Genomic DNA, 17,205 nt, shown 5'->3' on the forward strand with positions numbered 1-17,205 from the left:
GAGATATAGGTGGGGGAGGGCACCATGTGGCTGAAGCGAACAGGGGTTCTCTCCAGGTGAATAAATATTCTGAAAACGGGTGATGGAAACAGGATCCTGTGTGGCATGTGAATTTATCTCAGTAAAACTGTTTCTTAGGGGCTGGAGCCATAAATATAGTGGGTAGGGCATTGGCTTTGCACATGGGTGACTTGGGCTCGACCCCGACATCCCATAGGGTCCCCCAAACACCGCCAGGAATCATTCCTGAGTGCACAGCCAGGAGTAGCCACTGAGCATCGCCAGGTATGCCCTACCCCACCCCCCGCAAAAACAAAACAACTTTATTAAAAATCAGCTCCCAGGGGCTGGAGCAATAGCACAACGAGTAGAGTGGTTGCCTTGCACGCGGCCGACCCAGGTTCGATTCCCAGCGTCCCATATGGTCCCCTGAGCACACTTGAGCACCGCCAGGAGTAATTCCTGAGTGCAGAGCCAGGAGTAACCCCTGTGCATTGCTGAGTGTGACCCAAAAAGGAAAAAAAAAAAACCAGCTCCCAAAATAAAAAGTTTTAGAAAACTTTCTTTTTTGGAGTGAGCCCCCACACTCCACTGACCAGGGTTCAGTTCCTGGCATTCCATATGGCCCTCTGAGCACTGCTGGATGTGGCCCCCAAACCAAAAACCAAAACCAAAAATCAGGGGATTTAGGGAGCTAACTCTAAGGACTATTGCTGGAGCTTTCTATGAGGGAGGCCCAGGTTCAGCACCCCTTCCCCCCCCCCCAAGCTCATACAGCATAAGCACTGCTGGGCATGGCAACAGAGCAGAAGTGTGAGGGGCACCGAGTTTCAGGTGCTGTCAACCTGGATTTTGATTCCAATGTTTCCTCCGGATAACCTGGAGTGAGTTTCCACCTCCACCGGTCCCGTCTCCAAAGGAAAACCAGAAAAGGCGAGACAGAGTCTCTCAGAGGCCGTCATGGGCCTGTCAGTGCACAGTGACCTTTTGCCTGCTGGGACTTGAAGATACCCAGCATGGATCATTAGGATCCCCCCCTTCCAAGTTCGTCCGTGGAGAACGGCAAGGAGACAGGCTGGGGCCTCCACTAGCAAAGGGTGGGTGACAGCCAGGGCGAACGTGGCCTCTGCCAGGAGCCCAGGGCCTCCTGCAGCTCCTGAGGGAAGTTCTCGACCCTGTGGCCTTAAGGAAGAGTGACCCAGCAAGGAAGATCCCTGGGCCAGGGAATTTCTATAGAGGAGACAAAGATCTGAGTGTCCAGAAGTTTCCCAGGCCGGAAGTGGCCTCAGCATGGCCCTTGCAAAGTGGCTGCCCGTTTTTACCCGCCCCGTGCGGGCCTCCGGCAAAGCTGGCGTTCCCACGGAAGCGGTGAGCATTTGGGGACTGTGCTTGAACAGGGTTAAAACACATTTGGCTTCCTCACTAGTGCCCTGTCTGGTGGACACCGGTGGGCAGTGCGCCAGCAGAGCCCAGGGCTCTGACCTGCCTGAAACTCAGCCACATCCATTTTTCACCCTTCCTGGGCCTGACAGCCCCCTGCAAGACCGGGGCCCCGGCTTCCGCCACCCCGATGGTGTTCAGGAAGCAGTGACTGAAACGCTTCCTCTCTGTGGTCTAGAGAAGACACAGCCGACGCCTCAGACAAAACAAAGCGGCTGCGCCTTGCACCCATAAGTACCAGAGTACCAGAGGCACGGCAGAGCCAGCTCTCAGCCGCTGCAGGGGCTCGGCCAGCTCCTCAGGAAGCTTGCAAGGGAGGTGAGTCACTTCTTTTTTTTGGGGGGGGTCACACCCGGCGATGCACAGGGGTTACTCCTGGCTCTGCACTCAGGAGTTATCCTGGCAGTGCTCAGGGGACCGTATGGGATGCTGGGAATCGAACCCGGGTCGGCCACGTGCAAGGCAAATGCCCTACCCACTGTGCTATGTCTCCAGCCCCCATCACTTCTTTAATTCAGGACAGAGGGAAAGCTAGAAGCACCCTCCTGCTGTCCTTTGGGGAATTTTTCTACATTATTCCACGTCTCGCCCCTCCCCCAGCCTCTTTCATGCCTGTGTTCCCCCAATCCTCTCCTCAGCTGGAATCAGAGGGGACTCATAGTTTGGTGGTGCCAGGGATCAAACTCGGGGCCTCACCCACATAAGGCAAGTGCTCAACTGCAGAGCTCCACCCTGGCGCCATGTGACTTTTCTCACCAACTCCCATTGCCTGGTGGGAAGTGTCAAGGGTCAGAGAGGGCAGAGAGGGGAGTTTCCTGTCTGGGCATGACAGTGGACAGCTGCCTGTGCGCCTCGAGCAACAGGTAACGCCCACATGTACTGGCCCTTTGGCCTTTCTCCTCAAAGCTGCCACGTGGGCCAGTGCCTGAGGACCAAGCTCAACTCCCGAGCACTCTGGCCATCGGGAAAGGGGTTCCCCCCTGTCCATCTTGGCCATCTGCAGTGCAGGCTCTACCGAGCTGGAGTGGGAAGGGCGAGGCGCTGGGAAGATACAGGCAGTGAATTCTTCCTTTTTCCAGTCACATTTTAGGTCTGCTGTTTTTGTTTGTTTGGGGTCACACCCAGCGATGCTCCAGGGTTTACTCCTGCCCTTGCTCCAGGGATCATATGGGATGCCCGGGATCCCACAGGCCAGGCAGTGTGCAGGGCGAGTGTCGTGACCCCTGTGCTATCTCCAGCCCAGGCGTGTTGTTTTGTCAGTGAAAGAAACCTATAGGGGAAAAGAAAGGCAAAGCTAACTTCTGGTAAATAGTGGCGGAAAAACTGCCTTTTCTTTGGGGGCTAGAGAGATAGTAAGGGGGTTAGGTACTTGCTAGGAATAAGCTGAGCCATGACCCAACCCTGGCCCAAACTGGTGTGCCCACCCCACCCAACATCTCCCCTGGCCTCCTCCCCCTGCAAAAAAAAAAAAAAAAAACCCTTGTTTCTAAGAGCTGTCTAGGTATAAACCAATTTTGGGGGGCTTGGGGGTGTTTGTTTATTTTTAAGACCCAACTTTTTTTTGGGGGGGGGATCATCACACCTGGCAATGCAGAGCGGTGACTCCTGGCTCTGCACTCAGGAATTACTCCTGGCAGTTTCCTGGGGGTGGGGGGGGGTTCCTGGCAGTTTCCTGGAGGGACCATATGGGATGCTGGGAATCGAATCTGGGTCGGCCACGTGCAAGGCAAACACCCTACCCGCTGTGCTATCACTCCAGCCCTGAGGCCCAAGATTCCTTGTTTTTGTCAGACTTGCAGAGGTAATTCTTCTTGTGGGTGCCCCCCCACACCCTCTCCTTTCCTGGTACTCGGATTGAAAGACAGGGCCTTACAGCAAGGCAAATGTTCCACTGCTAAACTTTATCTCAGTGTCATGGTCGTTCTTTTTTCTTTTTTTTTTCTCTTTAAAAGTTATTTATTATTTTGGTTCTGGGGTCCCACCCGGCAGTGGTCAGGGGTTATTCCTGGCTCTGCACTCAGTAATTACTCCTGATGGTGCTTGGGGGAGCATATGGGATGCCGGGGATCAAACCCAGGTTGGTCTCGTACAAGGCAAATAGCCCTCTGCCTGCTGTACTATTTCTCCAACGCAGTTTTCTTTTTTAATTAACAGTAAGACTAATATTGTCTAGCTTTCCTTCCTCTACCCCCTCTCCTGGTCGCCTCAGTTTATTGTCAGAGTCCAAGGGTTCGCTTTATTGGCCATCAGCCATTCTCCTTTCTTTATTTCTACCGGTGCCACATAAAAGTGGGATCATCTGGCATTTGTCCTTCTCTTATTTCACTTACTGTGAGATCCTCTAGTTCTGTTCATGCTGTAGCCAAAGGGAAGATTTTACCTTTTCAAGACCAGTTATTTTCTTTCTTTTTTTCTTTTTCTATTTTGTGGGCAAGGGGCAGGTTGGGCCACACTCAGCTGTGCTCAGGGCTTATTCCTGGCGCTGTGCTAAGGGATCACCCCTGGCAGACTCGGGGCCCCAGAGGGGTGCCAGGGACTGAATCCAGGTCAGTCACATGCAAGGCAAGTGCCCTACTCGCTGTGCTATCTCTGGCCTCCAAGACCATTATTCTTTTACCCACGAGATGTGCCCCAGCACTTCCCAGACGGAGCAGGATTTGCTGAGGGTAGCCTGCAGGGTTGGGGGACTGGGCGGGATTCACACACGCTGCCCTGTACAGCCCTCCCGAGGCCCACGCGAGCAGCTGGCAGAAGCTGTTTGCCTGCACTCAGTTTCAGTTTGAGGGTGTGATTCTGAAGTGTGCCAGTAGGCCTGTGTGAACTTGGCAGCCGGGGAGAAGGATGTCTTGGCTGCAGCGGGTAGATGGTGCTTGTGTGGGGCATGATCATGGTGCGGGGGTAGGGGGGCTGTTACGGGTTCCTAGGGATCACTTTGGGATTAGGGAGTCCCTGGCACTCATTCCTGAGCTCAGTAGCACTTTCCCCCCCCTCACCTTCCGCCTTATGCTCAGGACAGCTAATCCGAGGGAGTACCCACCTCTCTCCTGTGAGCAGAAAACGAGAAACCAATGTTCGGTGCCCTTTTTCTCGTTCTGTTTCATTTTGTTTTGATCTGGGGGACCAGATGGGGCGCTGGAGATCGAACCCGGGTCAGACGTGTGCAAGGCAAGCGTCTGTCCTAACCCTGTCCTAACTCTCTGACCCCATCCCTTTACATATTACAGCTCAGCTCTTACGCTGCCAAGTGGGCTGCTGTTGTTTACAGCTAAGTTTGTTCTAGAGAAAAGGAAATGACATCTGTTGGTAGACATTGCCTTGGACTTAGTACCCCAGCGGGGCGTGGACGTGTCCGGGGAGTAAATCATGGGACCCGAGAGATTATGTTCTCCCTCTGCTCTCTCCTCCTCCCTAGCCACACACCGGAGCTTCCTGGAGGGAGTTTTGGCCCCAGCTTGATTTTTTTTTTTCCCCACCGTGGAACTTCCGCAAGGGAAACTACTCGAGAGGATTTCACCCTGTTTAATCACTGCAGGGTTGTCCTCATCAACGCCCAGTGTTTCATTTGTGGCCAAGAGATGAGTGCCTGGCTCCTGTCCTGGACTAATTGAGGGCGAGTCAGGGCAGGAGGGGTCCTACCTTCCCTCTGCTGTGCCAAGAGCACACTGGATGTGAGCATTTAAATTGGACCAAGGATTCATTTCAGAGGCTGAGTCATCTTCTCAGCTGTGCCTGTGAAATAGCCAATACCTATCAGATACACCCTTATCAATGTATCAAAGAGATCCTAAAGGGAAGATGGACCAGAGGGCTCAGCTCATGCTTTTATTTATTTATTTATTTATTTATTTTTGGTGCTGAAACCCGGGAACGAACCAAAGCTCATGCTTTTAAAACATGCAGGAGACCCAGATTCCATCCGGGCATCAACTGGTCCCTGAGCATTCCCCTAAGCACTATGGTCCCCCAGCACCTCTCAGGGACCATTCCTGGCTCTGTGCTTAGAAGTAACCTCGTTGGCATGCCAAAGTGCGACCTTATGTAGGACTGGGGATTTGAACTGGTGCCAGCCCCATGCCAGGCAAGTGCCTTAATCCCCCTGTACTATCTCCCCGACCCTGGTTAGCTGCCTTTGTGTTGTTTTGTTGGTTTTGATTCCGGTTGTGATCCAAAATGATTTTGAAGTTTTGACTCCTTCAGATTTATAGAAAATGCCTCCCGTATAGCCTGTTTGGCCCAGCTAGCCCCCATTTTCGTATCAGATGCTCTTGGGCCTGAGAGATGGTACAGTGGGTAAGGCGTGTGCCTGGCACGCAGCCGTAGCCGCCCCAGATTCAATCATCAGCATCCCATGTGGTCCCTCAAGCACCTCAAGGAGTAATCCCCGAGCATCACTGGGTGTGGCCTGAAAACAAAACTAAGATCCAACCCTATCCTCTGGCTTTCTATCCAGTATAATCTGGCTGCATTAGTCTAACCCAAAGTTTCTTTTCCAAATGCTGACAGTGTCGGAGAGGCCCACAGGTGGCAGGCCGTGTAGGTGGGTAAACTGGCATCACCATCCTGGCATCCTGAGTAGTCTCCACCGCCCTGTGGTTAAGGTGCCACAGGGCAGTTCAGGTGAATTTGGAAGGGTTCCCTCCCATCCCATTAAATATTGGGTGTTTTTTCCAAAAAATGTGGAGAATCCTCTGATTCCTTTTTTTTTTTTTTTGGTTTGTTTAATGGTGGAAAAGAAATTGTATTTAGGATTAGCCAGCTGGACTGTTTAGATGATCCCAGTTTTGTTGGCAACATCCAAGACATCATAATCAGGAGCCAGCCAAACATATGCCTTTTTCTCTCCATCAGGCCTAATCAGGGTGTTGACCTTGGCTACATCAGTGTCATAGAGCTTCTTCACAACCTGTTTAATCTGGTGCTTGTTGGCCTTGACATCCACAGTGAACACATGTGTGTTGTTATCTTCTGTCTTCTTGATGGCTGACTCAGTTGTCAGAGGAAACTTGATAATGGCATAATGGTCGAGCTTGTTTCGCCAACAAAACTGGGGGTATTTGGGTTGCCTTCTCAGCCGCAGTGTTTTGGGTCTTCTGAAGGTGGGTGATGTGCGGATCTTTTTCTTTTTCTGGCCATGGATGCCTTTCAGCACTACTTTCTTGGCCTTCAAAGCTTTGGCTTTGGCTTCAACTTTGGGAGGGGCAGGGGCTTCCTTCTTGGCCTTTGGCACCATCTTCGTAAGAAGTCTGGTTTCCCAATGAATCTAATCAAAGCAGATAGAGTGTTAACTAGAATTCATCTGCCCCACAGGGACTGGGAGGGGTGGGGGGTGGGGTTTTATTGGGGTTCTTCATAAGGTAAAGGTAAGGTAAAGGCCCTCCCGTTGATCGTCGATTTGCTCGAGCGGGCCCAGTAACGTCTCCATTGGAGACTTTGTTGTTACTGTGTCTGGCATATCGAATACTCTCGGTAGCTTGCCGGGCTCTCCGAGAGGGGTGGAGGAATCGAACTCGGGTCGGCCATGTTGGCCGCTTGTAAGGCAAACGCCCTACCCGCTGTGCTAAAAAATAAGTATTGGTAAAGGGAAATGTGTTTGATATTTGCATGACTGAGACCTAATCCTGAAAGCTTTGTAACCTTTCCCACGGTGATTCAATAAATAAATAAATAAAAAAGAAAAAAAAAAGAAGTCTGGTTTCCTTTTAACCAGCGGATCTCTTCTAGATTTCGGGCTCCTTCTGCAGGTGATCAGCTATAAGGTAACCAGACTCCGCTCGGGTTTATGTGGCTATCACAAGAGGGTTCCACTTAATCATCTCCGTCTCTGGACGTGGGCGATGACTCAGATCCGAGGGCGCTCACTGTGGCAGAGATCCCCGGGTAATTGCAAGTTCCCCCGGGTCTCCTGGTCTACCCGATTCTGCTGCTTGTGGTATAGCTGTGGCGTAAGGGAGAGTTAAACTGTATTAAACCCACTATTTTCCCTTTTGGCTTTTGGGTCACAACCTACTGTGTCTCCTCCTTATTCTGTGCTTAGTGCTCATTCCTGGCTTTGCTCAAGGGGACCAAAAGTGGTACTGGGGGTCAGACCAGGGTCAGCCTTGGGCCAGGCAAGAGCCTGAACCCCTGTATAGTACACTCCACCCCCATTTAACAAATTTGAAACATAAACAGCCACTTCCTGGTTAGTTGATTATTTCCTTTCTTCTGTCAATTGTGAGTTTAATTTTTTTTTTCTTTTTGGGTCACACCTGGTGATGCCCAGGGGGTTACTCCTGGCTTTGCACTCAGGAATTACTCCTGGCGGTGCTGGGGGGACTATATGGGATACTGGGAATTGAACCGGGTCGGCCGCATGCAAGGTAAACAACGCCCTACCCGCTGTGCCACTGCCCTAGCCCCTGTTGTTTTATTTCTTGAGGTGGAAGGTGAGACCATGAATTTTTATTTATTTTTTTTGGTGGTGGGGAATTGCACACCCAGCAGTGCTCAGGCGTTACTCCTGGTTCTGCACTCAGGAATCACTCCTGGCAGTGCTCGACAGACCATATAGGATGCTGGGGATCGAACCCAGGTCAGCCATGGCAAGGCCAGGAGCCTACTGGCTGAATTGTCACTGCCCTGGAGGTTACGGATTTCTGTTTCTACATAGGAGCCCCAGGTTTGTTCCCTAACACCACATGGTCCCCCAAACACTGCCATATGCCCCCCACCCATACAAATATTAACAGAAGCATTTCCAGCTTTGTTTAAAGTGGTTTTCCGTAGTCAAGTATACCTCAATCTTCCTTTTTTTTTTTAATCCGACCTGATACTGTCTTTTCATTGGGATATCCCAGTTATTTGCGTTTGTTGAATCTATCATTTTTGCCATTTGTTTCCTTTTTTTTTCTTTTTTTGCTTTTTGGGTCATACCTGGCGATGCACGGGGGTTACTCTCGGCTCTGCACTCAGGAATTACTCCTGGCGGTGCTCGGGGGACCATATGGGATGCTGGGAATCGGACCCGGGTTGGCCACGTGCAAGGCAAACGCCCTACTTGCTGTGCTATAGCTCCAGCCCCTCAATTCCATTCTTATTTCTTTTGCCGTCTTAAACAAGTGACAACTACTATTTTTTTCTACCTTTTATTTTTGCAGGGGGTGGTGGTTGGTGCTGGGGGGGGGGGCATATGCGATACCAGGAAGAGAACCTTGGAAACTGCAGCTCCCTAGGCAAGTGCCTTAACCCTTGCTCTGATCTCCCTGACCTCAGTTTATATCTTGAATTTGCATAATCATCCTCCACTGAGATTTGACCACTTCCGTGGAGATAAAGAACTGAAGTAGGATATTTCTTCTCCCCCACCCCGCTTTTGTTGGTTTTGGGGGGTCATAACTGGCAGGGTTCAGGGGCTGCTCCTGGCTCTGTGCTCCAGCATAACTCCAGGTGGTACTTGGAGGATGTTGTAGCATGCCCTCACTTCCTTCCTTCCTTCCTTCTTCCCTTCCTCCCTTCCTTCCTCCCTCCCTCCCTCTCTCCTGTCCTCCCCTTCTCCCCTCCTCCCCTCCTCCCTGTGCTGGGATTCAAACCCAGGACATCATTCATCCTACCAATAAGCTCCATCCCTGTCTCTTCTCATTCATTTTTCCTACAGAATAGTTGTAAACTCAAATGCATTATTATTATTATTATTATTATTATTATTATTTTGTCTTTCAAAGAGTCATCAGTGATGGGGAAAGAGTGCAGTGTGTTTGCCCACAGTTGGCACTTTGAGTCCTGGCATTTCTTGCCGAGACCCAGGGTGCTGCCACCTGCAGCCCTGTCCTGCCTGGCTCCTATAAGCCCTTGTCAATATGGATCTGCCATTTTCTGGTTTCTAACAGGAAGTCTAGTCATTCTCTCTTCCTCTAGCAAGAATGGATTCTCGTTTTCCTGCTGTGTGGGTAGTGGAACAAAACAAAACAAAGAATTTCCTCTTCAGGATTTTAAAGAATTTTCCTCCTTTTTTGTTTGTTTTTAATTTTTCTTGTGAGGGGCTGAAATTACAGTGGGTGGGGTGCTTGCCATGCACACAGCTGATCCAGGTTCGACTCCCCAGCCGCTGGGTGTGGCTCAAAAACCAAAACAGACCAAATCGCTTTGTGATATGCCTGGGTTTGTTGCTTAGTCTTGAGAGATGCTGAGATCTTGCGTTTGTCATTTTCAGGAAGTTTAGAAAAGAAAATCTAGCCATGCTCGAACCCAAGCCCCCAGGCTGCACACACAGCTCGGCGCTCCAGCCCATAGGTAGATGGTAAGCACTGGTTCCCCGGCCCAAGCAGTTCCTTTTGGTTTGTTCACGGTGGGGAACATTTCTGGTTCTGAGTCTTCAAGTTCACTAAGTTTTTCTTTGGCACGGTCTCATCTGCTCTTTCAACGGTCCCAGTCTGTCGTTTGTATCAGCCGGCTTAGTCGTCTGTTGGATCCTTGAGCTTATAGAACACAGTTGTGACGTGCTGGCCCTGCCCACTCTGGTGAATGGCCCTTCCAGCTGAGTGGTTTTCTGTCTGTTTCTGCTGGGTCTGCCCCTGCTTCTTTGCATTCATGTTGACCTTTTCTTGGACTTAGCTTGTGGGGTGCTGGCTAGGTTTTTATTCCTATGAGTATTCTTTTGCTTGTTTATTTTGGGGTTGGGGCCACACCTGGCTCTGTGCTCGGGGAGTGACCCTGGCAGTGCTTGGGAAATCATATACAGTGCTGGGGATCAAACCCGGATCAAGCGCCTAAACCTCTGGACCATCTCTCCAAGCCCTCCTTGGAATATTCTTTAACTTGATTGGGGCTGCAGGTTAGTAACTTTACTGCAAACTGGGAAACAGCTTGACTTTTTCCAGGCTTTTTGAGCCTTAGCAAGAACAGTGGTTAGAGTGGGCTGATTTTGCCTCAACTGCTGAGGAAGGACCCTCCGAGTACCCTACCAAAACCTTCCTGGCTGGGGTTGCAGGCACTGTTTGTAGTGCTGTGATCTTGGGGTCACTCCCAGCAGTGCTCAGATTGTGAGGTGCCCAGGACCAAAGCCCAGCCTTATCCATCAGAGCCACGTGCCCAGCCTATGAGGCTGTCTGCAGCCCTTTCCTGTGGTTCTGTAGCATCAGTCTAAAGCTGCATGTGCGTTTCAGCATCTGCATCGTGCAGTGGGGCACACTTCTCCAGTGGACCTACGCTTTTCAGACCTGCGCAGTTTTAGACAAGGATATCAAAGCTCTCCTTTGTCGATAGTTGGGTCACCGCTGTGCACGCACACTTTCCCAGGGACACAAATAAAGCCCTAGAATAAATTGCAGAAAGTGGGATGGCCGTGTCAGAGGCTGCGTGCTGATTTCCTCTCTTAGAGCTCTTGGGGGTCTTTTTCCCCAACACAGTGTATTAAACTTTTTTAGATGTTTGTGCCTTTTTTTTTAAACTTAAAAAAAGGGGGGCTGGCACAATAGCACAGCAAGTAGGACGTTTGCCTTGCACCCAGGTTTGATTCCCAGCATCCTATATGGTTTCCTGAACACTGCCAGGAGTAATTCCTGAGTGCAGAGTCAGGAGTAACCCCCGTGCATCACCAGGTGTGACCCAAAAAGGAGGGGGAAAAAAGTATTTTAGTTTGAAGTGCACGCTCAGGAGTGTTTAGGGGCTTCTCCCAGCTCTGTGCTCTGGAGTCACTCCCGGCGGTTCTGGGGGTGGAAATGTCGTGCCAGAGATCAACCTGGGCCACATGTAAGGCCAACAACTTTCCTCGCTACTGTCTCTCTAGCCCCACATTTTAAAAAGAGTTAGTGGACAGAGTATCAAGGGGTCACCTTTTTCCCCTTGGTTTTTGGGGCCACACCTAGCAGCGCTTAGGAATCGCTCCTGGCAGGGTTCAGGGGACCATATAGGATGCCAGGAGTGGAACATGAGTCTGCCATGTGCGAGACAAATGCTCTGCCTGCTGGACTGTTGCTCCAGCCCCTCAAGGGGTCACCTCTATGAAGGGTGACAGAAGCTGATCCCTGCTAATAAAATCCAAAAATAAAGAACTGAAACATAATTCCTTTTTATTCATGATTTTTATTTGGCAGGATGGGAGGAACACCTGATGATGGCCAGGAGTTACTCCTGGCTCTGCTACTCAGGAATTACTCCTGGTGGTGTTTGGGGACCATATGGGACGCTGGGGACCGAATCCGGGTGCACGTGCAAGGCAAACACCTCCCCTCTGGATCCCTCCGGCTGATCCATGACTTCGCAACTTGGTTCCGCCTCCACACAGACTCTGCCTGGCTCGGGGTGCTGGGGATAGATCTGTGATCTGGCCCCTGATATACCGAACACAAGTCCTCTGTTCATACATGCATCATTTGCCTCCTGGTTGGAGAGAGCGAGAGTATGGCTCTGTGTGCTGGGAAGCCCCGCCCGCCCGGGACTCGATCCCACTCCTTCCCGCTCCTCCGGGTGGCGAGTGGCATCTGGAAGAGCATTCCAGCCCCGGAGTCCGGCCAGGGGATGCTGGTCCCAGGGTTACCGCGGGCGCCTCCCTGCAGAAGCGCGGCCGCCTGTGATTGGAGGGCTGCTGCGGGCTGTGAGAATGAACTTGGTAGTGTCGGCAGAGGTGATTGGCCGCGCCCTGCTGCAGTGGGGCTGCAGCCTGGATGCTGGGTCCTCATCGGCAAGCGGATTGTTAGTTGAGCGAGGACAGCCGAATAATCGGGGCTCTACCTGCTTCTGTCTCCCGAAGAGGTCCGCCTGGCGCCGGCCTTTGCCTTTTGCTCCCAAAGCCCAACGTTTCCTCCCCGCCCCCTCCCCCCTGCAGCAGCAGCAGCGCCGGCTTTTCTGGAAGAAGCTCCAGCTGCCCCGGCCGCCAGCAGCCCGCTGGGCTCTTTTCGAGGGAGCTACTTGTCAGGCCAGGCACGACAGCAGCACTCGCATAGTTGAAAAGGCAGGGCCTGGGCCCTGCATGCTGAACGCCCCGCAGCCCGCCACCCCGGGCGCTGCAGTCACCTTCCCAAGAGAGCAGTCACCGCCAGCGACCGGAGTCAGCCGCGATGCTGCAGATGCTGTGGCAGTTTCTGTCTAGTTTTTTCCCTGGGGCCGGGTGCCAAGGCTCCAGAGAGGGGAGCGATAATGAAGTCACCGGCACCCCCGCCCCAGCACGGGGAGAGCCAGTGCCAAGCTTTTTGGGGAAACAGGACGGAAGGGCAGAGGCCACAGAAAAGAGACCCACTATTCTGCTGGTGGTCGGACCTGCAGAGCAGTTTCCTAAGGTAACGGCAGCCCTCCGAGGTCCCCCCGGCGGAGGGGCTGGTCGCGGATCTTGTTCCTGGAAAGACCTGGATTGCGGGGAGGAAGGGAGGACCGGGCGCAGTCCGCTGGGGCGCGGGGTCCCGGGAGAAGTGTCAGGCAACGAAGAAGCCCAGATCTGCGGTCTGGAATCTTCTCTGGCCGCTGTAAAAGCTGGATTGCCCGCAAGGAGCACTTTAGTGTGACCATTTAGGGTCAGAAGGTTGAAGGCAGCCGACTGGCCTGAGGATCGTCTGTGTGTGACCCCAGGAAGGGACAAATATGTCATCTTAGGGCTTCTGACCCTGCCACATAGGCAGGAGGGAGAACCTGTGAAGTTGGACCCAACTGCAGGGGCCAGGGCGGCCATCCTGCAGCCGGAAGGTCAGACCTTGTGCCCTGGGCCACGTTGCTGGGGGGGTGTCTGAAGTAGGGGGGAGTACAAGGCTGGGCTGCGGGGGCCATCCCATGCCCCAAGTGCAGGTTACCATGAGGTGACAAGTGAGCACAGGAACCGAGGTATGTGGTAGCAACTCCCCATCTCATAGGTGAGGAAACTGAGGTGCAGAAGGACTATGTCATCTGCCCGGGGCTGGGCCGGCAAGACAGATTTTGCCCCTAATCTGGTGAGCCCCTGCCTGCGGGGGAGTGACTGCGCTCCCCTCGGAGACTTTGGTCACTTTGACGCTGGCCACAGTTCTCGGGGTTCACATGGAGGACAGGCTGGATGGAGGGCGGCTGCCACCGCTGCACTTTAATCCATGTCCAGGGCAGCCGCGAGGTGGGAGGGGCTCTGGGTGGAGCCCGGGTTGCTGTCCCTCAGAATCCGCAGGCCACGAGTGGCATCCCGGGCTGACCCTCTCCACCTTTGATCTTTGTGGGTGAGTTCAGAGGTCTGCACACCCACTTCCTGTAGGACCCTGGGGCTCCCTTTTAAGCCTCCCCGCTTCCCCTGCCTTTCGACCTAAACAGTTGACTGCCTTGTTCCCCAGACTCCTACCGGCCCTTGTCAGGACTTTCTTGAACAGCTGGTACCTGCCCAGCAGAGCACCCCAAAAGGGAGCCTGGTGGGCTGTCCGCGGGGTGGGGCATTGGGGCCGTGGGGCTGCCAGTTTGGTTTGATGGTGAAAGGAAGCCCTCTCTGAACGGGCAGACTTTCAAAGTGAATCTGGAGAAGTTGGGAGTTTTGTCTCCAGAGAAGTGTCCCTTTTCTGGGGCGGGAGCACTGGGAGGGAGCTGGCCTGCCCTGCTTCCTCAGGACCAGGCCCCAGGACCTCATGGAAAGTTTCGAGAAGGCACTGTGGTTCCCAGGCTTCTCACTTCGTCCGTGGTGAGAAGTGCCACTTCATTCTGTTCTCACATTCCCCTTTAACTGGGTCGGTTCCCGGGGCAGTGTCTGGTCGCCTGGTCAGTCTGCAGGGGAGGGGTGAAGACCGGCCTCCAAGAAAGGGTTAACTCGGACTTTGGCTCATTGTGTGTATCTAGGTGCCAAGTCTAGTAGGCAGGTGGCTTTAGAAAAGGGCTGTGCTGGGGTGCCATGGCAACCAGAGCAGCAAATGAGGCTGCGCTCCTGTCCGATGGGTGGGGCCCCGAGGCCTCCGCCTCCTGCAGGCCTTCCCGGGTCTGAGTCACTGCGGGGCGGGGCGGGGCGGGAGCCTTCCCCAGCTGCTCCCACCCGCCCTCCTCCTCCGAGCATCCTGCTGGCAGCAGGCACCTGCCCGGGGCTCGAAACTCTGACAGCCCGGGAAGCTCCTAGCCACAACTGGCAGGTTGGAGGTGGGCCGGGGCTCGGGAGAGAAACTGCCGCTTTGCGCAGCAGTGAAACGGAGTAAGAGCAAATTCTGAGGGGTCCAGAGGCGCTGCCCTGCGTTTTCCGGACAGCCCGGGAAAAGAAGAAGCACATAGTTGGCGTAGTGCAGGCCGGTCCCCAGAAGAAAACCCAGTAGCAGATGCAGGATCCGAGCTGGGTGATGCTCGAGAAAGGAATGCGGGCCCTGCTTTTGTCTTCTGCACTACTTGTATTTCTCGCATGTGTTCAGAAAAGATCAGGGCCACCCCAGTCATTAGGGTTGGGTGTTTCTGCGAAGGCTACACCTTGAGCGGGCAGGGACAGCCCCTTTCCCAGACACGGGGTCTAGCTTCCTGTCATTCTCAGCTTCGGCCTCTGGCCTTCCCTGGAAGCTGAGCTCTGAAATCTCCAAGGCGGTATCGGGGTTGGGTGCTGTCTTAAGTGGATGTTGTAACAGGAGCCAGACTCTGGGTGAGGTTGGGCCCTGGCCTGTTTGCTCCTCTCAGGTTAAGGCCGGGTCCTGGAGCCCCGCTGGGGCAGGCTGTCTGCAGTCCTACGGTTAGAAAAGCCTTTCTGCCTACTCTAGGCTTCCGCTGGGAAGAACTCCGGTGCAAACTTGAGAAGCTGGAGTTTGGGGGCCTGGGATACGGCTCAAGTGGCAGAGCACCCCCCTGAGCTCTAAGCTGGATCCTGGGACTGACACTCCTGTCCCCCCCCCCTCACTGGATGTGTCCGCCACAAAATGTCTCCATAAAATGGAGTTCTGGGGGCTGGAGCGATAGCACAGCGGGTAGGGTGTTTGCCTTGCATGCAGCCGACCTGGGTTTGATTCCCAGCATCCCATAGGGTCGCCTAAGCACTGCAGGAGTAGTTCCTGAGTGCAGAGCCAGAAGTAACCCCTGAGCATTGCCGGGTGTGACCCAAAAAGCAAAAAAAATATTGGAGTTCTGAATTAGTGTGAAGTTCAGTAGGCCGGTTGATTTAACTAAGTAAATGACCATGTCAGTGGCCCAATGAACACTTTCCATGAGGCTCAATCTCAGATGCAAAATAAAAGTGTTAGAACCTCCTTTAAAAAGTATCCTTCATGCAGTAAAATAACCTCTTGACAAATAAAACACATGCAGAATTTCTCAGATATTGGGCCAGAGTGATAGTACAGCGGGTAGGGCATTTGCCCTGCATGTGGCTGACCCGGGTTCAATCCCCAGCATCCCGTATGGTCCCCTAAGTACCGCCAGGAGTAATTCCTGAGTGCAGAGCCAGGAGTAATCCCTGAACATCACTGGGTGTGACCTAAAAAGCCCAAAAATAAAAATTAAAAAATAAATTTCTCAGATATAACATTTTCGGACCTTCAGAGCTATGCTATATTCCAGAAGATTCCATTTCGTTTTTTTCTAGGAAATGCTGCTCTCATTTAAGAACACTTAAATAATCTTCCCTTAATTTTTTTTCCATGGCTGGAGAAATAGTAAGGGCATCTGCCTTGTGCACAGCCAGACCAAGTTTGAAACCTGAGTAACCCCTGAGCATTGCCACGGCCTAGCCTAAAAATCAAAACAAAAAAATAGAGGATTGATTCCACTTTCTAGTCTCGTTTTTGAACCTCTCAGGTTTGTTCTGTGAATCTCCTCTAAAACTCAGAGGCACCAACGATGGTGCCTTTTTCTCTACCGGAATTCTCTGTCGCGTGTAGTTCTATTAGGAAGCAGCATCTCCAGGGGGAACGACAGTGGGCACATCTGCTGCTTCGCACTGAAGTCAGTGGCCGCCTCAGCCCTGTGGCACTTGCGACGGCTTCTTCCTAGCTCAGGTGCAGATATGAATGGCCTATCAGGGGAGCACTTCAGCCACTTGACAGTCAGCTCCTATTTATAAACATCAGCCTCTTACAGTTTCGTTTTTGTTCAGGGGCCACACCTGCTGGCACTCAGGGGCTGTTCTGGTGCCAGGGTGGGGACCATGTTACCGGTCCCAGACCTGCTTTCCTGCAGTCAGCCCTTTGAGCCTCTCTTTGTCCCTGAACCTTTTTGTTTGTTTGAATTTTTTTTTTCTTTTAGCACCTAGCTATATTTGGGGGCTACTCCCTGCCCAGTGCTCAGGGGACCATTGGTTGCCAGGTATTAAACCTGATCCTCTCACATGCAAACCATGATCTGCATAGATGCTCAGCCCATTGAACCATCTTTCCAGCCTGCCCTGAACTTTTTTTGGGCATAAAAATAAGTCAGGCGGAGCTGGAGAGATAGTACAGTGGTAGAGCTCTTGGTCTTGAAGGTAGCTGACCTGGGTTTGATCCCCAGCACCCATAGTGGCTCCTTGAGCACTGCCAGGTGTGGCCCTCAAGCCAAAGTGTGTGTGTGAGTGTGTGTGTGTGTGTGTGTGTGTGTGTGTGTGTGTGTGTGTGTAAGACAGAGAGAGAAACAGGCAATGGCTAAAAACAAGCTCACTCTCTCTTGCTCTCTGTATATGTATACATATATGTAATAAGAGAAGGGGAGATGGCTAAAGCGAAAAAATTAATAAAACTAATAATAGGGGGCTGGAGAGATAGTACAGCGGGTAGAGCACTTGCCTTGCACACAGCGACATGGGTTTGATCCCTAGCATCCTATATGGTCCCCCAAGCAGCGCCAGGAGTAATTCCTGAGTGCAGAGCCAGGAGTAAGCCCTGAGTAACACTGGGTGTGTCCCAAAAACAAAAA

The 17,205-nt window shown here is 52.5% G+C and overlaps 2 protein-coding genes across 5 annotated transcripts in view; one reads left to right on the plus strand and one right to left on the minus strand.

Annotated features, from left to right (window-relative positions):
• Positions 1–17,205, plus strand: part of SLC25A25 (solute carrier family 25 member 25) — a 34,832-nt gene that overhangs the window by 6,807 nt on the left and 10,820 nt on the right. For 2 of the 4 annotated variants that reach the window (XM_056108797.1, XM_056108795.1), the window contains exon 1: positions 12,474–12,692. The exons of the other annotated variants lie outside the window; for them this stretch is intronic. In XM_056108797.1, the coding sequence (XP_055964772.1) occupies positions 12,474–12,692 (219 nt within the window). Of the gene's footprint in view, positions 1–12,473; positions 12,693–17,205 lie in introns of those variants that run through there. 4 annotated transcript variants of the gene reach the window in all.
• On the minus strand, positions 6,160–6,670 carry LOC130018007 (60S ribosomal protein L23a-like). The gene has a single exon (XM_056108826.1). It carries the CDS (start codon positions 6,668–6,670, stop codon positions 6,206–6,208), a length of 465 nt encoding a protein of 154 aa, XP_055964801.1. The 3' UTR covers positions 6,160–6,205.

This window comes from Sorex fumeus, unplaced genomic scaffold, assembly GCF_029834395.1.
Source record: "Sorex fumeus unplaced genomic scaffold, SorFum_2.1 ptg000233l, whole genome shotgun sequence".
Classification (NCBI taxonomy): Eukaryota; Metazoa; Chordata; class Mammalia; order Eulipotyphla; family Soricidae; genus Sorex; species Sorex fumeus.